Here is a 26,005-nt window from a genome sequence, read left to right as displayed (position 1 = left end):
AGCTCCTTCTTTTGGCCCAGTGTCGTTGTTCAGTCGCTCTGTCATGTCTGACTCTTTGTGACCTGGTGGATTGCAGCACACCAGGCTTCCCTGTCCTTCACCATCTCCTGGAGCTTGCTCAAACTCATGTCCATTGAGTCAGTGATGCCATCCAACCATCTCATTCTCTGTCTCCCCTTCTCCTCCTGCCTTCAATCTTTCCCAGCATCAGGGTCTTTTCCAATGAGTTGGTTCTTTGCATCACGTGGCCAAAGTACTGGAGCTTCAGCTTCAGCATCAGTCCTTCTAATGAATATTCAGGGTTGATTTCCTTTAGGATTGACTGGTTGGATCTCCTTGCTGTCCAAGGGGCTCTCAAGAGTCTTCTCCAGCACCACAGTTCTAAAGCATCAATTCTTCAGCACTCAGCTTTCTTTATAGTCCAACTCTCACATCCACACATGACTACTGGAAAAACCATAGCTTTGACTAGGTGGACCTTTGTCGGCAAAGTAATGTCTCTGCTTTTTAATACGCTGGCATAGCTTTTCTTTCAAGGAGCAAGCGTCCTTTAATTTCGTGGCTGCAGTCACCATCTACAGTGATTTTGGAGCAATTACTAAGACACCCAGTGTCCACAAACCATGAAACTATGGGAACCTCAGCCTGGTCTCCTGGGCTGTCTCCAGTGGATAATGCTGCAGTCTAGCACAGCTACAATAATCAAAGTAGAAGATTTATAGGGAAGGTAGACAAGGTTTTGGCCTAGAGCCTGCATTTGCCCCATGAGGGCCCTAGCAAAGCATTCAGTTGTCAAAAGCTTCTGGAAAATTTGCAGAAGTGAAATATTTAAACTGCAGTTGGTTAAAACCTTGTCTCCTTCCCTCTGTCATCTCCCATCCTGTCAGACTGCTGTGGACATTCAGGGATATGGCTACAGGGAAAGTAAATCTAGGAGGTCATTTTTCTTTGGGTTTAATTAATAAATACAGTTAGGTGCTTTGAAGTCACTTCTGTGTCTAGTTATCTACCCTAGGACAGAAATGGTTTGCAGGGGGACTTCCCTGGCAGTCCAGTGGTTAAGACTCTGTGCTTCCAATGCAGGGGGTTCGGGTTTGATCCCTGGCCAGGAAACTAGGGATCCCACATGCCAGGAGGCAAAAAAATAAAATAAAAATAAATAACAATTTTTAAAAATTTCAAAAAGAGACGGTTTCCTGGGAGAGACAGGAAGACCAAGCTGGACTCCAACCCCAGAACATTCCTGAATGAGAAGCACAAGAAGCGCTAAACCCCCCACGTCTCCGAGCCACAGGCTGGGTCATCACTTCCCAGCTCTCCGCCCTGCACTCAGCCTTCCAGGGGCATCTCCACGCCTCCCAGAGTTTCCTCTGCACTTCTGAAGCTTTTAAGAATCCCACTTGCACATTCTAATTCAGGCAGGTCAGTTTTCAATGTCTCCCCTCAGTAATTACCACTTGGGGTGCATGAAATTACTGCAGGGCACCCATGGCCAACCCCATCTCATCCACAACTCCCTCCATCATGTGGCTATGAGTCCCCAACTCTACCTCCCAAGATTCCTTAATGCACACTCTCCACCTGTGCAAACCTCTCACCAAGCCTCCAAAAACACCACAGTCCACCCCACGTCCTGCATTCACACACACATTTTCCTTCCTGGCCAGCATACAGATTCTCCTCCCCTACAGCAAGTCAAATCCCACCCAGCTTTCAATCTTGGCAATAAATAGCAGTAGTAAGAATACAACTATACATTTATGGAGCATCTTCTATGCATGTGTCAAGCGCAAATCTAGGCCCTGAATACCCGTTCTCTCTAATTATCCCTGCAAGCCTGCAGGAAGCTGTTACCCCCAATCTACAGAGATGGGGAGACGGAGGATCACAGAAGTCAAGCACGATGCTCAAAGTTTCAGAGCTGGCGAGCAGCAGAGGCGGGAGGCCGACCCCATCTGTCTGGCTGCCTAGCAGGAGCTCTTTGCTCTGCCTCTGCGGTCTTTCACCCAGCCTAGAGCCCCCGAGGCCCCTGCGGTTGTGGGAACCAGCTTCTCACTTCCAGGCCTGAGAACTCAGAGCCAGGATTTAGGATTAACAAGCCAACCTTCGCTTCCAGCAAGAACAATCGTGCTTTCCAAATTCTCCACAGGGTTGATAAGTAGGGCTAATTTGGAAAACAGAACGCAGTGTATTCTAGGGAAAAGAAATAAATCCCCCTTTATTCAACAGGAACAGCATGTTCTCAAAATTCAAATCAGTTGCAGGAGCAGATTGGTCAAAGCACTGGCATTTTAATGCCCTGTCCCACATTGAGAACCAGCTAGATAATTTGCAGAGCCCAGGGCAAAAGGAAAATGCAGGGACCCCCTTGTTTCAAAATTATCAAGAACTCCAGGATGGTGAGCAGAGCATTAAGTCAGGAGTGGGGGTCCTTCTGAATAGATTACACACCCATGAAGCAGACCCTGCCTATATTCCAACCTCATCTGATTTAAAATCCAAAGTGCTTGTGAAAAGCTGAGAAGCATCAGTAGCTCCCTGATCTGGAGGCAGCGACAACACGGGGATCTCACTGTAAAGACTAAGAGGCGAATTCTGTCCACAACCAGCGGGCTTGGAAGAGAATCCTGAGCCTGGGCAATGTCTCAGTTTCAGCCCAGGGAAGCGATGAGCAGAGGGAACTGTGCCTGGGGACCTTTTCATGTCACTCGAGATAACGACTTTGGGTGGTTTTAAAGCTGCTTCGTTTGTGGTCCTTTATCACCAGCAACAGAAAACTAAGAAGGGCAGGAGTGATGGTCTCTAAGACATTCCAACCCTGTGAAAGCTCCAGACAACTAGGGAAATCTACCAAAACTTGAATTAAAGACTACAACAACAGCACTGCTCTGCTACGATGCCACTGCTCAGGACCTGCTGGAGATGATGCCGTCGTCTGGCTGAGCCTAGGCAGACTCAGCCTGTCTAGGAGCCGAGCAAGCACCCCGTGTGCTGGAAGGCAGGTGTCTATCTCCCATGATCCAAGGTGCCTGGCCCAGTTCACTCTCCACGAGGCAAACCGCACAACTTCAGGCAAGCCCCTCGAGCCGAAGATTCCTCCACTGTAAAACATGGAGGCTCAACTGGGGGCTTCCAAGGTCCCTCCTGGCTCCACAGAGAAAGGGAAGAATTCATTTGTGATTTTTCACCTAATTTCTTCAACTTTAAATGCCACCAAATATTGTCATGATGGTTCGTGCACACTCAGCTGTGTCTGATTCTTGGTGACCTTATTGACGTAGCCCACCAGACTCCTCTGTCCATGGGATTTTTCAGGAAAGAATACTGAAGTGGGTTGCCATTTCCTTTTCCAAGGGATCTTCCAGACCCAGGGACTGAACACACGTCTCCTGCGTCTCCTGCATAGTCATGGACTTCCCTGATGGCTCAGTGGGTAAAGAATCTGGCTACAATGCTAGGAGATACAGGAGACATGGGTTCAATCCCTGGGTCAGGAAGATCCTCTAGAGGAAGCAATAGCAACCTCCTCCAGTGTTCTTGTCTGAAAAATGCCATGGACAGAGGAGCCTGGTAGGCTATAGTCCATGGGATGACAAAGAGTCAGACACGACTGATTACAAGCACACACAAAGACAGTCACACTTTAAAGACTACTAATCATAGCACAGCCCGGTCCTGACAATTGATAGCATATAGGGGAAAGGAAGACCAGATCACCTTACACGTCACCTGAGAAACCTGTATTCGGGTCAAGAAGCAACAGTTACAACTGGACATGGAACAACTGACAAAATTGGGAAAGGAGTACGACAAGGCTATATATTGTCACCTTGCTTATTTAACTTCTATGTACAGTAAATCTTGTGAAATGCCAGGTTGGATGAATCACAAGCTGGAATCAAGATTGCCAGCAGAAACATCAACAACCTCGGATATGTAGATGATACCGCTCTAATGGCAGAAAGTGAAGAGGAACTAAAGAGCCTCTTGATGAGGGTGAAAGAAGAGAGTGAAAAAGTTGGCTTAAAACTCAAAATTCAGAAAACTAAGATCATGGCATCCGGTCCCATCACTTCATGGCAAACAGAAGGGGAAAAACTGGAATCAGTGACAGATTTTATTTTCTTGGGTTCCAAAATCACTGTAGATGGTGACTGTGGCCATGAAATTAAAAGACACTCGCTCCTTGGAAGGCAAATTTCAACAAAACCTAGACAGCATATTAAAAAGCAGAGATATCATTGCCCACAAAGGTCCACATAGTCAAAGCTATGGTTTTTCTAGTAGTCATGTATGGATGTGAGAGTTAGACTATAAAGAAGACTAAGTGAAGAAGAAATGATACTTTTGAACCGTGGTGCTAGGAGAAGACTCTTGAGAGTCCCTTGGACTGCAAGGAAATCAAACCAGTCAATCCTAGAGGAAATCAACACTGAATATTCATTGGAAGGACTGATGCTGGATCTGAAGCTCCAATTCTTTGGCCACCTGAGGCAAAGAACCAACTCATTGGAAAAGACCCTGGTGCTGCTGGGAAAGACTGAAGGCAGGAGGAGAAGGGGACAACAGAGGATGAGATGGTTGGATGGCATCACCGACTCCATGGACATGAGTCTGAGCAGAGATAGTGAAGGACAGGGAAGCCTGGCATGCTGCAGTCCCTGGAGTCACAAAGTGAGACACGACTCAGTGAGTTAACACCAACAAAGGGGAAAGGACAAAATAGGAAGAAAGGAACTCAGACAAAATGATGGCTGGATTCGTCCAGGGTCTACTCGCCAAGGGGCTGTGGCAGACCAGTCAGGGCAGCCACCGTCCTGCACGGCTGGCTCTCCTGCACTCGATGCAGTCCCCGGAGCACTTTGGGTCCAGCCCTCTCTTCCTTGAGAGTACCTGGGCATAAGTAATCAAAGTTCTTATTAAGGCAAGGGTACAAATGCATTGTACAGAGGTTGGAAAACCTTTCCATTTTCATTGGAAGGACCAGGAGGAGTAATTACCCCTGAGATGCCAGCTTGGACCCACCACTGCTGTCTGCCCGGAAGCCTTGGGAAATTTCTCTTGGCCACCAGCAGGCACAGCCAGCCAGTCTCCCATAGGCTCAGAAACGGTAAATAAAGGAGCAAGCACAGCAGGCTTGCAGTGGGTGTCAGGGAAAGTTTAAATAGCCTTAGAAACAGCTCAGTTGAGTAAGGGGTCTGGGATGCACTCCTCACCTGTCAGCCACCCTCCCACAGTCAAAGTACCCCAAGAGGGTGTGCCCCATAGGAGGCCAGTCTCTGGAGCCCCCATCTTCCAAGAACCAGCCTAGATTCAGGCCTAGAAACCAGTGACCCCTCGGAATGTATTGCCAGCAGGTGTATGCCCAAGGCTGTCCCCTTATTCATCTATAGAGGGTCCCAGGGTCACATGTGAACATTTCTTTGTCCCTAGTAGGGCAAGATTAAAAGTAACTACAAAGAGGTTACTTGCTTGGTAAATAAATCCAGGCCCAAGTGGAGAGAGGGCCCCTCATCCCCAGGAGGAAATTATCACTCGCACACCATCCACATGGGCCCAGCGGCCCAGTCTCACCCGTCCGGTTCCACTCACTGCTCAGAACCTTTACCACGAAGCCAAGTGGATCCTGGCAAAGCTGGGTAGGGGTGGGGGACAGGGATGTCGGGCATCATACTGCCCTGAGCCAAAGGCCCCCCAGCTCCTGACGGAGCCAGAACAGACCCGAGAGAGGGAGAGGGCTGCAGGCCAAGGCAAGCCGCCGGCACCGTGGAGAGACAGAAGCTGAAAGACTGAGCTTTACCGTGAGCAGCGAGCCCTGCCACGCCGCCCCCCACATCAGGACTTTGGATGGCGGGCCTCCACACCTCTGGCGGAGTGTGGGCACCCAGGGCCCCAACTGGACCAGGTATGTAGGCGCGTGGAGCCGCACCAGGAGGCAGGCGGTTAAGTAACCTGACACCGCACAGCTGGGAGAGCGGCTGGTCCACATCCCGGGGAGGCACAAGGATGCTTTTCTCACTGAGCAAAGCTCTCTTTGTGAGGGTGCACGATGGATTGAGCGTTACCTCGAGGGGCACAGGAGGAGAAGGACTGGCAGCTGAGGGGGAGAAGGAACAGCAGGCAGGCGGCAGGTAAAGGAGCCAGGGCGCCAGAGGAGCTCAGGATGCCTCCTCCTCTTCCACTGACCTTGGACTACCTTCCCCCTGAGGGTCAGGAGAGACACTGACTTAAACAGGTTCCTAATGGATAATGACCTGGGATGTGAAAAGGGGATTGTTGTTCAGTTGCTGAGTCATAACTGACTCTTTGCAACCCCATGGACTGTAGCCCACCAGACTCCTCCATCCATGGGATGTCCCAGGCAAGAATACTGGAGTGGGTTGCCATTTCCTTCTCCAGGGGATCCTCCTGGACCAGGGGTTGAACCTATGTCTCCTGCATTGGCAGGCAGATTCTTTACCGCTGAGCTACCTGGGAAGTCCGCAAAGAGGATGGGGCCTCCTTTTTGGCAGAGCACTTGCCTGGAGGAGAAGAAAAAAGCATCACCTAGCGAAGGTGGCAAAGATGCCTTGCCAGACTCATTTTCTCCATGTTTTCAGTTTGAGCGACTGCATTCTGTCTGCCCCGCTCCATTAGATTCCAAGGACATGTGTCAGCCATGGCTCCAATGCGGAGTCTGGCCCCGTGCTGGTCTGGAGCGTGGAGGCAGCAGAGACAGAAGCGAGACCTTGCACATTCCAGGAAATCAGACCCCCATTCTAATCAGTGCTGTGACTGCAAATTCCAGGGCAGAGGGGCCCGTGCAGCTAGGTTTCTCTGAGCCCTGCAGGGAAAACGCACAGGAGGGAGACAGAAGCATCACTTGACTGAGGCCGAGGTGGCCGACTGAGGTCTAAAATCCACCCGGAAATCCTGTACATCATCAGGGCCACTGTCTGCAAACGTCAGGAAGCACGCAACAGAAAAAAGACACAGCTTTGGAACCCAGGGTCCCAGGGCCAAAGGCCCTCAGCCCCATTCTTGTGGCAAAAATCTCAATATTCACAGATAGCAACTGTTTTTTGTGTTTGTTTGTTTTTTTTTAATTCACAATTGGATGGAGGACCACAACACTCTCTCTTTTGCAGAGAAATAAAAAAGCAAAATGGAGGAGAGTTACGTGTGACCCATTTTTCGGCTCCTACTGAATAAAGGAGGAAGACCGGGCGGAGCCGGGGAGCCTGGCCTCGATTTCCAGTCCGCACTGGCACTTTCAAGGTCTGGCAGCTCCTGGCTTTCCGGCACAGTCTCCCAGACGGCTCAGAGTGGGAAAAGCTCGCCTGACGCCAGACCTCAGACTGCAAACTCGTCCCCCACCTCCATGTGCCCTGAGAGAGTGCCTGTTTGTAGGGGCTGGGCCAAGGCTGCCACCGATGATGCTGGAAAAGACTCGGGCAGGTGAAGTAAAGGAGGAGAGAGACAACCCAAACAAGTCTAAGACAGCCTCCCCCAAGGAGGAGGAACGGCTTTCAGGGGGCGCCCGGCCAGCTGGCCAGTCAGCTATAAGCAAGGCCCAGTTCTCTGCAGTTTCAACTTTACTGGTAAAAGGTAAAAGGCCTTTTCCAGAACAAAGCGTCTATGTTTAAAGGTGCCTGTCATTGATAATCGCTTTTCAGTCTCACTGGCGAAAAAGAAAAAAGTCCTCGCTTGCATACCCATACTGAATGCTTGGGTTTGCTGGGTATTGTTGCCTTTCATAGTTTTTTTCTTTTTTTTTTTTCCTGACCTGTTTGACGTATTAGGGGAAAAAAAAAGAGTTTCCAATCCATTCCACCACACGATTTCTTTTTTCAGAAGTCTCCTGAACACCCAGCATGATGTGTCTATTATTATCTTTGGGGAAATGGCTGACTGCTCAGCTCACAAAAACACTATTAACTTTCCTCCTGATAAGCATCTGGCTCCGGTCTTGACCTTCCCAGATTTCTCAGCCCGGTTCTTTTCCTGCTCCAGCTCCTCCTGCTTGTTGTGTCTGAAGTGGCCAAGGCAGTTCAGGCTTCCGAGAAGCCTCCAGCCTCAAGCAGCAGGCTTGGAGGTGACCAGTCTGTCGATGAAGGGCCTGGGACACGCTCCTGAGCTGTCAGCAGCCATCCTCCTGCAGGTCCTGGTGGAGAGGGGTGGGCCCGGTGCTTGGGGTTAGAAGATGGGAAAGTGTGAGGAAAAGGATGTGATGGTGAACCAAGACCCTCCATCCGGGTAGGGACCATCCAGAGAGGTACCCCTTCTGCCCATTTGCTGATAGGCAGTATCCTCGAGCTTCCCAGGTGACTCCGTGGTAAAGAATCCACCTGCCAAGCAGGAGATGCAAGTTCAATCCCTGGATCAGGAAGATCCCCTGGAGGAGGGCATGGTAACCCACTCCAGTACTCTTGCCTGGGAAATCCCACAGACAGAGGAGCCTGGCAGGCAACAAAGGGGATCTCAAAGAGTTGGACATGACTTAGCGGCTAAACAGTAAACCATCCTCCGGTTAAGAGGAGGGGAACTTGTAAAACTGAGACAAAACTCAGAAGAAATCTTTGGCTCAAGTGAGAAGTAAAAAGTAGGTCTTAAGACCCAAGACGAGCCACTTCCCTTCTCTGGGCCTCAGTTACCTCATCAGTAAGATGAGGGGGATGACTAAACCATTTCCAACATCCTTTCCAGCTCCTGAAAAAATTATACGACCTAATATATATGAAAAGTGTATTTCCTGATCTTTCCCTTTCAGTACGTAATTCCCATCCTTATAGAGTATTCTTATTTTCCATCTTGGCTTCCTGCAGCCTGTGTTCCAGCTTCTTCTGGGCCGCCTCGGCTGTCTAGACTTTCAAAGTGACGTTTGGGGCTGGGATTAGGGAAACCCTAATCAGGAAGAGGGGATAAAATAAAAGTCTGGCCTTCCTATATTCACACAACAGAATATTATTTGGTCATAAAACAAGGTGAAGCACGGACACCCACAAGATGGATGAACCCTGAAAATATTACAGTCAGTGAGAAAAGGTAGTTACAAAGGACCACAGATGTATGATTCCATTTATATGAAATGTCCAGAACACGGTAATCCATAGAGACAGAAAGCAGATTCATGGATCCGAGGGCAGAATTCTGGGAAGTATGGAGTGACGGCTAATGGGTACTGGGTTGCTTTTCGGAGTGATGAAAGTATTCTAGGATTACACAGTGATGACAGTTGGCACTAGTCGGTAAATACACTGATCTGTCTGCTTTAAAGGGGTGAATTTTATGGTAGGCGAATAATATCTCAGTAGAACTGCATAAAAAAAGGGGGAAAGTCAGTTTCTTTTTACTTCTTTATTGTGGCTACTGGAAAATTGTATTTTACATATGCAGCTTCTGTTGTATTTTGGTCTATGTGTAACCAAACATTCCAGTAAACATATTGTTCATTTTTCCAAACAAGCACAAACAGTCTGGCCTCCTCCTGCATCCTGAACTGAGTCGGCATCCGGGAGACTGAGAGCAGAGAGCCCTGGGCTGGGCGTCCAGGCACTCAGCCTCTGTCACAGCCTGGTTTGTGACCTTGGGCTTTCACAGCCCCCTGCTGGTCCTGGCCCCACAGGCAAAACACGAACATTGGGCCACACAGTCCCCATTAGGTCAGACAGCCCTGGAGGCTCAGACAGTAAAGTGTCTGCCTGCGACATTCGAGACCAGGGTTCGATCCCTGGGTCAGGAAGATCCCCTGGAAAAGGGAATGGCAACCCACTCCAGTCCTCTTGCCTGGAAGATTCCATGTATGGAGGAGCCTGGTGGGCTACAGGCCATGGGGTCGCTAAGAGTCGGACAACTTCACTTTCTTTTCTTTCACGTTCAGCGGGTAAAATCAAATTTTAAAAGTTCTCATTTTTAATACCCCAAACGTTATTTATCTCCTAAAAGCAGTCGACCTGAGAATAAAAGTCACGTACAGACATACCAGGTAATTTATTGATGGAGTAGAGTGGTTTAGTACCATTGTATTCCATTTATCCTGATGGATTTCTTTGGGGACAGTTTCTTCCTGGTTGCCGCAGCTTTCAGTAACTTAGGAGATGGTTAATTCTATAGCCAATGGCAACAAATATGGGTACAATCCCCGGGAAAATAATTTGGCAACGTACACCATGGGCCATAAAAACTGTCACCCTTCAATCCAGTCACTGTGCTTTTTAGTATCTATCCCTAAAGAATAACCAGATACAGAAAGCCATAAACACAAAAAATGTTTGGTTTGGGGAAAACACAGCCCAAATGAACATAAAAAGGACTAGCTAAGCAAACGGTGATAACACTCGGGACAGAAACAATGAAGCTGCTGGAATAACGGTGGAATCCTAGATCTTTTTTATTCTTTTTTATTTATTTTTTTGATGTGATTAAAGTATAATTTTCAAAAACTGGTATAGTGTAATATGCCATCAAAGCATTTCCCATGATGTCTAGGCAGCATGGTGAAGATAAATTAAAAAGAGCCTTTATACTGAGAGAGGAAAATCTTGGTATATTTGTCCCAAAGAAAATCAAACCACAGTGAAAAGATATTGAAGCATCTCAGCCCTGACTTATCTGGCATGTCCACTATGATATTTATACTGACTTTTTTCTTTTTAGCAGGAGGACTGTAATTATGGTTCAAGGGCATTAATAGGTGCTTAGAACTCTTGAGAGGAGAAGTCAGTCATTATATGGATAGCCTTTTGATCATCTTCCAATCCAAGCAGATTATTTTTGGTGGGGGTGGAGGAAGCTTTCTTTAGCATCATTTTGTACTCTTGCCTGGAAAATCCCATGGATGGAGGGGCCTGGTGGGCTGCAGTCCATGGGATCGCTAGGAGTCGGACACGACTGAGCGACTTCACTTTATTTTTTCACTTTCATGCATTGGAGAAGGAAATGGCAACCCACTCCAGTGTTCTTGCCTGGAGAATCCCAGGGACGGGGGAGCCTGGTGAGCTGCCGTCTCTGGGGTCGCACAGAGTCGGACACGACTGAAGCGACTTAGCAGCAGCAGCAGCAGTAATGAGAGACTAAATGAAAGTGCCCACTGTCTCCTTGCCTCATGGAAATGGTGTGTGTGGACCCCAGCCTCTCCCAAACAGCCCCCTGCTTTAGCAGGAAGGGACAGCTGAGGAGCAAAGGGCTCCAGTGTGGAACCCACACCAGCCCACCAACCCTCCTGCCCCAGTGAGCTAAGCAGCTTGTGAGAGTCATGTTCCCTTTGAGTGCCTCTCTCTTAGGTGAAGGGTTGGGCTATGGGACCTTCGAGAACCTTCCACACTCAGATTTTGAGCTCTGGGATTCTGTCCACAAGCCAACTGGTGGTTCTGACCAGTCAACAGCATCTCTGCAGGAAAGGAGGGGTCTTTGTCCACAGGATCCCAGAAAACATGAAGGTGGAGAGTTGATGTGGTTAGAGAGGGGTCGTGGAAGGTGTGTGCACACAGTTGTACTCGTCAGAGGATGGAGGAGACAGCCCTAGGAGACAGCAGTTCTGAGCTCCAGAATAGACCCCGGAGACATTAACACCTATCTTTCATGAACCAATAGACCAAGTAGGCAGAAAGTGAGTAAGGATGCAGTTGACCCAAATGGCATTATCAATCCACTAGACCTAAATGATGTTTACACAACACTCCATCCAACAACACCAGAAAATTCTGCCGTTCACACGGACCATTCACCAGGAGACACCAGGTTCTGGACCAAAGAATACATCCTAACCAATTTAAAAGAACAGAAATCACACAGAGTATGTTCTTAGACCACAGAGGAACTGAACCAGAAATCAATAACAGAAGGCAAGCTGGAAAATCCCCAAGGGTTTGGAGATTAAATAACATGCTTCTAAGTAACGCTTGAGTCAAAGATGTCTCAAGAATAGTTGGGAAATGAGGCAGACTTGGGTTCAAATTCTGGCTCCACCTCCCTCTCCTGAGTAGCCCTTGAGAGTTATTACTCACTTCTCGGAGCCTCATCTACTCCTCAGTTGGACAATGAGATAACAGTGCTCTCTCCCTGGGTGGCGATGAGGGACGCAGGAGGTGGGCCCATGATACCAAGAGCACAGCATCCAGCTCCCAGGAAGTACCCGGCAGTGGGCGCTCTCCTGGTCATGGTTCCGTCCAGTGCTGCTGCCCAGCACCTGGCTGTCCAGGAGAACACCGACCCTTCTCCCCTCTCCCCCAGGCTAGCTCAGTCTCTGCCAGAGAGAAGCACTTGTGACTGCCGAGTGCTGAGCCTTTGCTCCTCTGTATCCAGTTGGCAGCCATTGGCCTGGGCAACCCCAGCTGGCAAAACCCTCTGTGTCCATCCATCCCCACCAAGTGGTGACGACCACTTGGAATACTGGCAACAAAGAGAGGGCTCTCCTTGTCACGGGGTGTAAGATGACTCAACTGTTGGATGACCAAGTAAAATCTCGCCCGAGACTGTGTGCAAGGGAACTCTACTGCAGATCTTGCCAGACTCGGAGGGAAAAAAATTCATCAGGCACACAGGCCTACCGTCTTCTTCTCGAGATCAGATTGCACAACTAATGAGAAAGATGTTTCCTGAGGTTTGAAAATATTGCACAAGGCTCTGACTCATTAAGACAGAGCTTATTTAAATTTGAAAACTATCGAAAATTCCAGCCACAACAATGTGCCCTCTGAAACCACCATGTGCCCAAGGAGATATAATTACCTCCTGATGAGGGCCCAGCTGCTGTCACATGATGCTGGGTAGGACTGCTTTTATGGCAAGTGCTGACATGACAATTTGTCCAGGGGATCTAAAATAATAGGCCACCCATGGACTCTCAATTTTGCGACAAATCTTTCCTCATAAGGAATTCCTGAAGCATGGAAAACAAATGGAGCATCAATCAAGAGGGTCTCAGGGTTTCTATGTACTTCTGTGTCCTGGGCATCACAAACCCGAGGAAGCGTGAACCAGATGACATTTGGAAAATCCCAGGTGTTCCAGACAAGCAGCTCTTCAGTCCAGAGAAATCACAAGCTTCCTAGATGATGCAGACCATGACTGGGGATTCAAAGGGTGACAGGCAAGGTGGCGTCTGAGTCCTTCTGTCCAGAGAAGCTTTCCTAACATATTTGTTAGCAAACCCCAAGTCAGCCTCCAGGACACAGGCCTGGCGTCACCCTCATCCTCTGTGATGCCTCCCACCTTATCCCCAGGAAGACATCATGACAGCACTACCTCCACTGAGCTGACTCCTCATTGGCTAGCTCCATGAAAATGATGCTGATGCTGATTATGACCACTAACACGGATCCAGTTCTAGTAATGCACTGGGTACGGTTCTAAGCACTGAGTTCATATAATTAGCTGCTTCCATCTTCCAACAATCCTATGACATAGGTATGTATGCACCATTATTTTTATTATGATTTTACTGATGAAGAAACTGAAACTGAGAGAGTCTGTCACGTAAGAGACGTCATCCCCTTAGAAAGTGGTGGTCTGACTCGAGAGAGTTCCAGAAAAACATCTACGTCTGCTTCATTGACTATGCTAAAGTCTTTGACCGTGTGGATCACAACAAACTGTGGAAAATTCTTCAAGAGATGGGAATACCAGACCACCTGACCTGCCTCCTGAGAAATCTGTATGCAGGTCAAGAAGCAACAGTTAGAACCAGACATGGAATAACAGACTGGTTCCAAATTGGGAAAGGAGTACGTCAAGGCTGTATATTGTCACCCTGCTTATTTAACTTACATGCAGAGTACGTCATGTGAAATGCCAGGCTGGAGGAAGTGCAAGCTGGAATCAAGATTGCTGGGAGAAATATCAATAACCTCAGATATGCAGATGACACCATCCGTATGGCAGAAAGTGAAGAGGAACTGAAGAGCCTCTTGATGAAACTGAAAGAGGAGAGTGAAAAAGCTGGCCTGAAACTCAACATTGAAAAAATTAAGATCATGGCATCCAGTCCCATCACTTCATGGGAAATAGATGGGGAAACAATGGAAACAGTGACAGACTTTATTTTCTTGGACTCCAAAATCACTGCAGATGGTGACTGCAGCCATAAAATTAAAAGATGCTTGCTCCTTGAAAGAAAAGCTATGACAAACCTAGACAACATATTAAAAAGCAAAGACATCACTTTACCGACATAGGTCCATCTAGTCAAAGCTATGGTTTTTCCAGTAGTCAGGTATGGATGTGAGAGTTGAACCATAAAGAAAGCTGAGCACTGAAGAACTGATACTTTTGAACTGTGGTGCCAGAGAAGACTCTTGAGAGTCCCTTGGACAGCAAGATCAAACCAGTCAATCCTCAAGGAAAGCACTCCTGAATATTCATTAGACTGATGCTGAAGCTGAAGTTCCAATTCTTTGGCCATCTGATACGAAAAACTGACTCATTAGAAAAGTCCCTGATGCTGGGAAAGGTTGAAGGCAGGAGGAGAATGGGTTGACAGAGGATGAGATGGTTGAATGGCATCATCGACTCAATGGACATGAGTTTGAGCAAACTCTGGGAGTTGGTGATGGACAGGGAAGCCTGGCGTGCTACAGTCTATGGGGTTGCAAAGAGTTGGACACAACTGAGCAACTGAACTGAACTGATCAGACTCCTTAAGCTGGGTGTGATACAACCTACTACAAATTCCTTGACATCGTGGACTACCCAGCCTTACTTACCTTAATTACCAGGTAGAGGGTCCTTTTACCTGGACCCTCTGAGTACACAGTAGGTGTTCAATAAATGCTCTGAATGAACTTAGAACTCATGTCATTAATTCTAAAAGCTGAAATCTGAGCCCTTCCAGCAGCAATAGACATGCCTCTTCAATGGAAGCCTTTCAGAAAAGCATTTGGGATGGCTACACGTCACAGTTTCTCTGTTGACATTAATTTTCTTTCTTTTTAATAGCAGAGAAGATGGGGAAGGAAAGAGAAAAGACCCAGGAGGGATCTTGCTCCAGAGGACACCTGCAGCCCAGCTTCAGAGCCCCTGAGGCACAGGGAGGACCACCAGGCTCAATGCAGCTCACCTCCTGTGTCTAGACGTGTCTCCACAGTGGTCACGGGGGAACAGCAGCCGCTGGCACAAAGCTGCAGAACAAGGCGCCCAGGCCCAAGATGGGCTACAGGCATCAACGCCAACCCTGGCTTTAACTCTCAATAACTTAAGAAAAAGAAATAATTCTTGAAGAAGTTACTCAAACGCTTGGCTTCTAGACACTTGGCTTACCAATTTTATGAAACCTTAATATTTTAACTCTTTGGTGGCTCAGCCGGTAAAGAATCTGCCTGCAGTGAGGGAGAACTGGGTTTGATCCCTGGGTTGGGAAGATCCCCGGGAAGACAGTACGGCAACCCACTTCAGTATGCTTGCCTTGAGAATCCTCAAGGACAGAGGAGCCTTGGGGGCAGAGAAGTCCAAGGAGTCGCAAAGAGCTGGACACGACCAAGCGACTAAGCACAGCACAGCAAGACCAACAGAGAGCCAAAGAAGATAACCAACCAGAGTGAGCAAAGCCCTTATAAATTACTTCTAAGCCGGTGGTGGCTCTTCACCAGGAATGCGTGGCCAGCCTCCACCAGAATCCCTTCCTTGTCAGGCCTTGGGTGGAACCAAGATGGGGAGTCCCTGGGCTTCAAGACCTCTGGGCTCGGGGCTGCTGTTTGAGGCAGGGGTGGGGTGCATTCCTGGACTGTGTACGAGGAGGAGAAAAAAGATCAGGCTTCTGATACTTGGGGAGTCTTTTTTGGGCCTCTTTCCTGGCTTCCTGTCCGTTTTTCAGCAGAGACCGGTCAGAAAGCCTGGCTAGTTTTTGCAATGTCTGGGAATCCAAAGAAGCCTTTCTCTGCCTAAGAACAGTCTGGGGCCCAAGGCTCTGGTTTGGAAATATCTCTAGTACAGCTCCCCCTGTGCTTTTTTGCTTTTTTTTTTTTTTCCCGGCAAGAGCTGCCTTAATGGCATCTGGGGGTAACCATGTCCTCCAGCTGCTGTGCTGGTGGAGCGAGCGATGTGACGTGTCCTGTGCTTCATCTCAAGGCCACGGCCATCTGGAGCTCTGTTTATTCCAGCTATTTGCTTCGGTTTAGCTGGGGTTGGCTTATAATCTCGGTTTCTCTGTCAACAGCACAGAGTGATTATGAATGGGCTGTGGACCAGATGCACGGGTTCAAGTCCTGGGCAAGGCACAGCTCTGCGACTCTGTCTCCCAGCTGTCACCCCGGGAGGATGACAGCACACTCCTCATGGGACTGCTGGGAGGATCAAATGGGTTGGCACAGGGCTGGCACAGAACAAGCACGAAATATATATTAGCCCTTATTATCAGATTATTATTATTTGCAATCCCTTTCTTCTTTTTTTTGTAATCCCCTGACCAGTGCAGGGTTTCTGCTTTAAACTAATCCAATCAGTTCCTGGTGGAAGACACCGGCTCTCTAATCTCTGGTATAACTGTACACTTTCCCAGCCAAACTTTGACAGCAGCATTGATTTCTGAAATCGACGATGTGCCCTCATTTCCAGAACCATGATTAGAGACCCTCTCTGAAGTCTTTGTGAAACAGCACACAAACGAAAGTGCTCCCTTTTCAGGGCCCTCAGGGCTGGTGCACTGGGATGACCCCGAGGGATGAGATGGGGAAGGAGGTGGGAGGGAGTTCAGGATGGGGAACACATGTACACCCATGGCTGATTCATGTCAATGTATGGCAAAAACCACTACAATATTGTGAAGTAATTAGCCTCCAATTAAAATAAATAAATTTAAAAATTATATATATATTTTTTTAAATGCTCTCTTTTGAATGGGGACACATCCCACCATTCAAAGATCCGCCGAGACTCCCACGGGCTGCTCACGAGCCCCCCCTGCCTGCCCTGCCCTCTCTGTCTCTGCCCCAGTCAAACCTTCCTTGTGATCCCAGGACTGGCAGAGCCGCTCCTGCCCAGGGAGCTCCTTCCCCACGTCCTCACGTGGCTCGCTCCAACTCCAGGCTGCCAATCCAATGGCAGGGCCTCCTCCAAAAGACCTCCCACGGCCACTCCGGCTAAAGGAACGCTCCGGCCAAGCCTCGGAGCCAGAGCCGGCGGCCAGTGCACCGCGCTGAACAATGACTTCAGGTGACCTGCTTGTGGGCAAGGCTTCGACTGAATGAAGCCAGGCTCCGGTCCTCAGAGGTACCTCTGGAAAGTCAAGGGCAGCGGGCTGGATGCAAGGATGGAGGGGTGGCAGGGAGGGGTGGGGAGTAGAGAAGGGCAGCAAAAGCAAAACCTTTCATTGAGGAAGGAAAGGCTGGGTGGCCATGGATCTCCAGTACCTCTGGTTTCGTCTTCCATTCATTTGTTCATTCAACATCCTCCCCACACACGCATCTGCCAGGTGCCTCCCATTTGTCCAGCAGACACACACACACACACACAGTGCTGGATGCACGCTGGAGCTCAGTAAATATTTGCAGAAAGAAAGAAGGACAGGGGAGAACCGCTGTGCACCCTCTGTCTCTCTCTCCTCTCACCACGCTCGTCCTCCCGGGGCCGTCCCCTCTCTGGCTCTCCCCAGAGCCTGCTGCGGGCTTGCTGGCCAGCAGCAGACGACCTGTTCTCCGTACATACACACACGGTGACTCTTAATGACTCCGCCAACTCCAAAACTTGCTAAGTGACTCCACCTCGCTGGCAATCAATCTGGGGCTCCAATAGTGCCAGTTATTCAGGATCCTGCGCCGTGACACTACAAACAGTAACAGCTGGCTTGTTTTTGACAAAAAAAAACATGCAATGTGCTTTTTTAAAGTAATCACCTCACACCCAAATTATGGCATGCATCATGTCTCTGCGCCCCGGTGTGGTCTGCTTTCCACCGCTAGCTTCGTCCTATCCAGCTTTTTTGTTTTGTTTTGTTGTGAGCTGCCTGGCTCAGGAATACAACCCAGCCCGTCCTCTCTGGCCCTGGGACTCTGCGCCACCAGCCTGGGTCACCCCGATGCCTCCCCAGCCACACCAATCTACTCACCAAACAAGGCTGGGCTCAGCCTGCACCCCCCACTCCACTTGGGATGCAGTTTGGGGCCTCCCAAAACTTCCTTTACCCTCCCCAGCGTCCGTTCCCCCAGCCAGGTAAAGCATTGGGTTGCTTCTGAATAAGGCTGTCTGGGTTCAAATTCCAGCTGAGTGACCTTGGACATATAATTCATCCTTAGTTGTTCCACCTGTTAAATGGAAATGACTTCCCTCCTCTTGAGGCTGTGAAGGCCGAGTGTGGTCACACGTGTAACACACCTAGCCCAGGGACTGGGGCACCGAATGGGCACCCAATACACATCATTGTGGTGCCCACACCCAGACTGGGCAGGTTCACTTCTCTCTGGAATAGGTCTCCTCCACCCTCTAACTAGGCTGTTTCCTGAGGGCAGAGGTTCTGCGTTTTACCTGTAGGGCTCTGGCACCCTCCTTCCCAGGCCCGTCAGCCTGTGTCAGGCCTCCGGTTGGTCCTAGACCCTTTGCCTACCAAGAAAACCTAGCCCAGCTGCCCGGTGCTGGGCTCCCCTCTTCCCATCTCCATGCACTGCCCGCGATGAGGAGGAAGCCTTCAGGCTGAGGGCAAGTGCCCTGCCAAGCAGGGCTGGCCCGTCCCCACACCGCTGGATTGGCCGGAGCTGAACTCAGCATTGTTTTTCCATATGGTCTCCGGGACTGGAGAGAAGCAACCTTCGGGAAGGTCCCGCGAGAGAGTTAGAGGGATGGCTCCACCCTTCGCTCCCCCCACCCCCAACTCCCCGGCCAGGACGGGTCTTACTGATTCAGAAAAGATGCTTCAGGAGGGAAAGGGCTACACTTTTCCCTCACCCCTAACGCGCTCCCCTCACCCTTGCCTCTGCCTTTCCCCTGATCCAGGCTCAGCATATTCAAATCGAGCCACTTTCATTTTTGTGCGGTTGGCTCAAAACCCAGGAAGCGACGCTGGCATCAGTGCCCGCTACACCTCCTTAAACCGGTGCTTGACCGGGAAACCCTGGGGCTAGGGGAGAAACTGGGGAGCCTCAAGGGCATGGCTACCTCTTTCAAATAAAAAGTTAAAACTTTTCAACCAGGAGATCGCTAATGTGAAACATGAACCCTGTTCATCTTTAGGGAGGCGGGAGGGGGGCGCGGATGAAGCGAAGGAATGGAAGGCCACAGAAATGAGACTTTGTGGTCCCAACCCCGGGGCTCACTCAGCACTGAGCACTTTTTCCAGCCCCGAACTTCTCAACCCTCTTTATGCCCACATTCCCGTCTTGTTTGTCCCCCAGGCCCTGGCACGGTGTGGTTCCCCGCGGGGCAACCAGCAGGCGGCCTTGGGCCGGAGGCCCCGGCACCGGGTTCCCCCGGGAGGGGGTGGGGTGGGCTTCGGGATAGACCAGGGCCAGGGACCGCCACGCGCGGAACGACCTTGGGCTGGGCGCAAAGCTCGGTTCCGAGGGAGTCCGCGGATCGCTGCCACCCCGGGGGTCGATGCCCTCCTCTCCCAGCCAGTGGGTGCCCCCGGAAGACCCAACAAAGCTTCGCGGCCCTTCTCCCGGCCCGTCCGTCCCTCGGGGCCGGGATGTCGCGACCCGGGAGCTCCCGGAGCGCCGGTACCTTGGCCGCAGGCGCCGCGCTGCAGGACGATGACCGGCGGCTGATGCAGCCGCTCGGAGCGACGGCTGGCGGCGCGCAGCTGGCACAGGTTGGTGTAGGTTTTGGCGTCGCTGCCGCACACCGGCTCGTTGCTGGCGCACACGCAGAGGCCAGATTGCGCTCGCCGCCGCACCGTGGCCGAGGCGGGCACCCCGAAGGGCACCACGCACTGCAGCCCCTCGCCGCAGGGGCCCTCTTGCAGGCCGCACTCGGCCCCCTCGGGCGCGCCGCACACCTCGCAGCAGCCACACGCGTCGCGGACGCGGCCGCCCTCGCAGGATCCCGGCGGTGGGGCGCAGCGCGCGGGGTCGCAGCGCTCGGGACACCCGGCGGCGCCCGGCGCCGAGCGTCCGGCCCGGGCCGGCTGAGCCGAGGCGGGCGCGGCGAGCAGCAGCAGCAGCAGCAGCAGCGGCGGCGTCGGCGGCGGGAGGAACGGGGCGCGCGGGGGCTGCATGGCGACTCCGACGGCGGCGGCGGCGGCGGCAGCGGGCTGGGCGAGGGCCGGAGAGCGGCTCCGGGCAGAGCGCGGGAGGGACTCGGGACGAGCGAGTGCGCGCGGCCGCGCGGCCCAGCCCATTGGCCTCGCGGCGGTGACGAGCCGCCTTGGGGACGGGCACAGCGCCCGGGAGGGGGGCCGACCGGATGGCGGGGGGGCCGTGCGGGCGGCGGGGGGGCAAGCGGGCGAACCGGGGACCGCCTGCGGCGGGGCAGGGCGGGCGCGGCGGGGCTCGTGGGCGCGGGCGAGCAGGCGGGGCGGCGCGCGTGTGGGTCCGCCCGCTCGCGGGGCTCTGTTTCCCGGTCTCCGCTCCCCACGTATCCGCTTCTCGCGGCTTTCTCCGCCGCCACTCGGGACCTTAAAACCAAAAAGAGGCTTCGCACAGAGGAACCCGCGCGGGGCCGGCGCGCAAGCGCCCGGGAAAGTTCCCGCAAACTGCCGAGTTGGGGACCCGCCCGGCCGCGGGAGGGGCCGTGGCTCAGACCACGGGCCGGGTCACGCGCTCCAGGGCAGGAAGGCGAACACCTCTCTGGAACTGACCCCCGCGCTCAGCACGCGCGACCGTGACCATGGACACCCCCCCAGCGAAGAAGGCGGGGCTCGCAGGGCTGGCACAAAGCCAGCGCCCAGACCCGGCGGCAAGTGAAAAAAAGCAGAGAGCAGAAATAGTTAGAATATAGTCATTCGAGCCATTAAAAAGTTACAGGTGGGATGCGTGCTTGTTCCTGCCCCGAAGGGCTCGGGAAGGAGACACGAGAGGCTGCGGGGGGCGGGGGTGGTCACCGGAGGGAGAAGGGTTTTGTCCTGATTGAGTCTTTCTCCAAAAGCTATTAAATAAAAGGGTTCGCCTTTGGTCTCCCACTTGAGAGTCTTCGGTGCATCATTTGGGACAGAAGTTAATCTAGCCGTGGCCAGGAAGAGCAAGGGCGACCCCGGAGGTGGTCCCCGTGCCTGGGAGGTGCTAGGCCCGCAGATGGGCAAAGCTTGCACCGGAGGAGCCAGGAGGAGGAGGGCTTGCGCAGCCCTGAGCCAGGGCAGAGGCGCCCAGGGGTGGCTGGGTGGGCCACCTTATAGGTGGCCTTAGAGGGAAGGTAGTGGTGGAGGCTTAGTGACTTTTTGCTGTTCTTCTGTATTTCGTTGTTCTCTTGGGTACGAACGGGGTATTTTTCCAACAAAAATAGTTTAAATGTAAAATCTGAATACGTATAACTCCCCCTCCCCTACCCCCACCACCGCAAAAGCACCTCCAAAATGTGAGACATGTTAGCGTCCAAGGTCCAGAGGGGTCCCTGGGCCCAAGAAACCGGCCAGCAGGAGGTCCACATCCTGGGGCATGACAAGATGTTTCGGCCTTGTCCCGAGTGTCTGGACCCCAGGGCAGTATTTCCTGAAGCCAGGACCTCACCTTGTGGGAAGGGAGGCCTGCACTCAAAATTGACTCAGCCCTGGATTTGGGGGGTGTGGGAAGGGGTGATACCTCTGCTGATTAGAGGCTCTAAGTGCTCAACTGGCTGAGACTACCCAAAAAAGAGGAGCTTGGCCTGGTGTCACAGAGGAATAATATGCAAAGTCCGTCAGGAAATAAAAAGACTCTCCCTGCTGTAGTCCAGCTAGCAGATGAGATAAACGGGCTCACCATGGTGAAGAGATTGGTGAAAACTTCTTTTCATCCGATACTTGTATTTTACAGATGAGAAAACTGGAGGCCAGAAAGGGTAAGTGACTCCTAGGTCACACCACAAGTTCGGAGTGATGGAGCCAGCACACCTTCTAAACAGGCCGTGCCCAACGGCCCCCATTCTCCACCCTCCAGCCAAGTAGCCAGACCGCAGAGTGAACCAGCTGATTCAAAGCAAAATGTGACCACAGCTTAACCAAGCTAGTCCCTGAGTGTCCCACTGAGTCCCCATCACCCTCTCCCCCCAGTTCTTCACTCCATTCCCCCCAACACTGCATTTACTTTGCTCCCCCAGTGCTGAATAACTTGCATTTTCTGGAACATACCTTCCTGTTTAAGGTTTCTCTGACTTAGCTCAAGCTCTCCTCTCTATCTGAGCTATCCTTCCTCCCCTCCCAGGGTAAGTTAGCATGACCTAGTGAAGCAGGTCGGAGCCATATCATCTGATGGGCTTGGATTCAGAATCCCACTCTAGCCCTTAATTCTGTAACTTTCTGCAAGTTGGATCTCAGGGACGCTCATCAGGAAAATGGCAGTGATCTTGGGTCTCCTTGGAGGAACTAATCAAAGTGTATTTTCAGCAATGAAACAACTGTGATGGTTCGCAACCTAAAAGAATTTTGTGATGGTGATGATCAGAAGTGCAAGCCACAGAGGCCACAGAGCTGATCCACTAGGGAAGGAAGACAGCATCTCTTTGCTGTTGGAAACCACGCTGGTGGTTTCATCACGAGGGGCCAACCAAGGGAGGAATAGAAGACCAAGCCAAGCCTGAGAAGCAGAGAGAGACTCTGGTTGGAGAGAGTCTCTGGTTCAATTCCTGGATTGGGAAGTTCCCCTGGAAAGGAATAGGCTACCCACTCCAGTATTTTTGGGCTTTCCTGGTGGCTCAGACGGTAAAGAATCCATCCACAAAGTGGGAGACCTCAGTTTGATTCCTGGGTTGGGAAAGTCCCCTGGAGGAGGGCATGGCAACCGACTCCAGTATTCTTTCTGGAGAACCCCCACGGGCAGAGGAGCCTGGCGGACTGCAGTCCATAGGGTGCAAAGAGTCAGACACGACTGAGCGACTAAACACAGCACAAAAGGCTTTAGAAGGACCAGGACTGCATCACGATCACCTCCCAGGCGTGAGTGCAGCTCACCCTCCTGCTCCGAGGATAACATGGGTCATCAAGGAGACAGCTTGAGTCAGGGACCCCAAGCAGACCATGGATGCCGAGTTAGAAAATTAAAGTCCCCCCAGAAGGACTGTGGGGACCTGAACTATCCACACAGGAGGGTGTCATGTGTGTGCCAGCTGTGTGGGCAGTAGGGCACATGTGGAAGAGCACAGCACAAGTCAGGTGAAACCCGGCCCCGGGGGCCCAGCACTGACCTTCCCTTGGCCCCAACATCTTCATATTTAGAAAGAATGCTTTTGATCTGAAAGGGTTACTCCCTTCTTTCTCTCTCTCTCTTTTTTTCTTCCCCCTCTGATACCATTTATAAAGACAGTTTCTTATGCAATTTTTGGATACATCATGAAGTCATTTCTCACTCACCGGGTCTTGGCACAGATTCCCAGAGAGGATTTTTCCGGAGAGAAGGGGCCAGTTCCAGAGCCACACAGGCGAGTTCCCGGCCATCCCCTCTGCAGGCCAGATTTGCTGCATGGAAGCTTTAATTCCGAACCAAGTCAAGTCTATTCATGAATAATGAACAATGAAACACCAGGGCTGCCAAAAACCTGGGTTAGGAAGTACGGCTTCTGAACTGGAACAGGGCATCCATGTCTGCGCTTCCCAGAAGGAGAAAGATCTCCCGCCTGGGGCCTCCCAGATACACGAAGGACCCAGAGTGGTGGTGTTGGGTGGGGGGGATTCTACTCCCTTTGCTCACCCCAAGGACCAGAAGCTAAGGAGCTGTGGCAATGCTTTTGACTCTTCCTAAAGTCTTACCACTCCCCTAGCCCCTACTTCCTCGGCCTCTCCATCTCAGTCACATGGAGTTCAGACTTCATGCCTCACGCTCTCCCCTACGCTGTCCTCTGGCCCCAGGGCAGCAGCTATCTGGGGCTCTCCCTGACACCCATTTTCACCCTCTCTATAGTAACAGAATCCTGGCTGGGACATGCCACCCAGAAAAAAAGAAAAAGAGATGACTCTGCACTGGTTTGGGCTCCCTCCCCTCTGAGTACCAAACTCCCACTCCTTCCCTCCACTCCACCATCAGAACGCCATGACCTCTGGTGACCCAGGGACCCTGAGCCTGCTTCTCGGAAGACAGTCTCACATCCAATCAGTTTGTTTTGGTTCAAGAGAAGCTTCTTGTGTCTGCCACGTGCTGACCACTCTGCTGACCACCAGAGATGTGATGGCGAATGACTGAGCCCCTCCCCACCAGGAGCTCAAAGCCTAGAATTCCCTGCCGTGATGGAAGGTTTCCAGCTGCTGCCATCCAAGGCGGTCACCACCAACTGCATGGGCTGCTGAGCATTTGAAACGCTGCAAGTGGCAGCGAGGAACTAAATTTGATTTCTCTTCCGTTTTAAGTCATTTAAGTGTAAATAGCCACTTGAATGCAAGCCGTGAGGTGCATGAAACGGGTGCAGGAGAAGGATGAGAAGAAAAATGCTGGGGGTTGAAGGAGTTCTGTGAGGGGAAAATTGGGACGTTAGAAAGATGCAACTGAGCTCCGTCTTGAAGGAGGGGGAGGACCAGGAGACACATTGTGGGGGAAGGGTGTGGCAGAGGGGAGGGAATATCATAAGTCCATCCAGATGAGGAAGTTCTCTAGTGTGGCTGCAAAGAGGAAAGGGGTCCCTCTGGGCAGGAGAGGCAGCTGAAGTGGAGGGGCCAGGCTGTGAAGGGCTCCGGCTGTCCTCTGAAGGAATTTGGGCTGGCACTGACGCTGATGAGAAGTTCCCCGAGGCTTTTAAGAAGGTGTGTTTTGGCAAAATCACCCTGCTGCAGTATAGACGGTAGATTGAGTTTAAAAAGTGGAATCGGCAACACACATGTTAAAATACAGATATGTTATTAGATTTTAGGTGAGGGAGCTCTTCAAGTTATACTGAAGATGCAGTTATCATAACCTGATTGGATGAAAAGAGATTCCATCAGCTCTGTGAGAGTTCCTTCACTTCAGCAAGGACCTCTTCAGTGCAAACCCCATCTTCAGAAATAGTGCAAATGGGGTGGATGTTTCCAGTATTCTGGAGAACTTCTGAAACGCTTTCAAAATATTGAAGTGAAGTGAAAGTCGCTCAGTTGTGTCCGACTCTTTGCGACCCCATGGACTATACAGTCCATGGATTTCTCCAGGCCAGAACACTGGAGTGGTAGCCTGTCCCTTCTCCAGGGGATCTTCCCAACCCAGGGGCTGAACCCAGGTCTCCTGTATTGCAGGCGGATTCTTTACCAACTGAGCCACAAGGGAAATTTAAGATTTCTAATATCAAATCGTGAAACATTCGTGGCTATTTATTCAAGAAGGATCCTCTAGAAAACAACCCCAGATCTGGTTGCTGCTCTGTTTTCCTTCAAGCCTTCAAGATCTGTAATTCAGAATTTCCATTAATTTAGGCTAACCCATCCTCTAAATCAACTACAGGAGATCAACAGCCCATATGCCCTAATTGGCTCTTTCCAATATATTTGCTTTAAAAAGTAAAAGTGCATGGCACATAACCAATTTTTTCCACTCTTCGTTTCACATATTGGACAGACACAAGTTCAAATAGATCCACAGGCAGCCACCAATGGGTAATGAATGACGGCTTGTCGATTTGCTGCTATTCAGGAGCAGCATGAAAAGCTGACCAAGGTCACATGTAGAACATGCTGCCTTTTAGGCAAGATTATTTGCCTTTTTTTTTACCCCCTGAGGGGAAAAAGGAAACAAGCATTTTTTTGAGCATCAGCACATTGCCAGTAGTTTAAATAGCCACATCTTACAACAACCCTGTAACATAGGTATTATTATCACAACCTTGTTTTTTAACAAGGAAACTTGAGACTTGGAAAAATCCAGTAAATTATCTAGGTCATAAGTGTTAGAGGGCTTCCCTGGTGGCTCAGCTGGTAAAGAATCCGCCTGCAATACAGGAGACCTGGGTTCAATCCCCGGGTTGGGAAGATCCCCTGGAGAAGGGAAAGGCTACCCACTCCAGTATTCTGGTCTGGAGA

The 26,005-nt window shown here is 51.0% G+C and overlaps 1 protein-coding gene across 1 annotated transcript in view; it reads right to left on the bottom strand.

Moving 5' to 3' along the window:
- The window catches only part of HTRA1 (HtrA serine peptidase 1), a 57,732-nt gene extending 37,478 nt beyond the window's left edge, over positions 1-20,254 (bottom strand). The window contains exon 1 of the mRNA XM_019952993.2: positions 19,624-20,254. Coding sequence (XP_019808552.2) covers positions 19,624-20,239 — 616 coding nt within the window. The 5' untranslated portion in view covers positions 20,240-20,254. The remainder of the gene's footprint in view (positions 1-19,623) is intronic.
- Between the last annotated feature and the right edge of the window lie 5,751 nt (positions 20,255-26,005).

Source organism: Bos indicus, chromosome 26 (genome assembly GCF_029378745.1).
Source record: "Bos indicus isolate NIAB-ARS_2022 breed Sahiwal x Tharparkar chromosome 26, NIAB-ARS_B.indTharparkar_mat_pri_1.0, whole genome shotgun sequence".
NCBI lineage: Eukaryota > Metazoa > Chordata > Mammalia > Artiodactyla > Bovidae > Bos > Bos indicus.
Note: the sequence above shows the minus strand (reverse complement) of the source record. Positions and strands in the feature narration are given on the sequence as shown.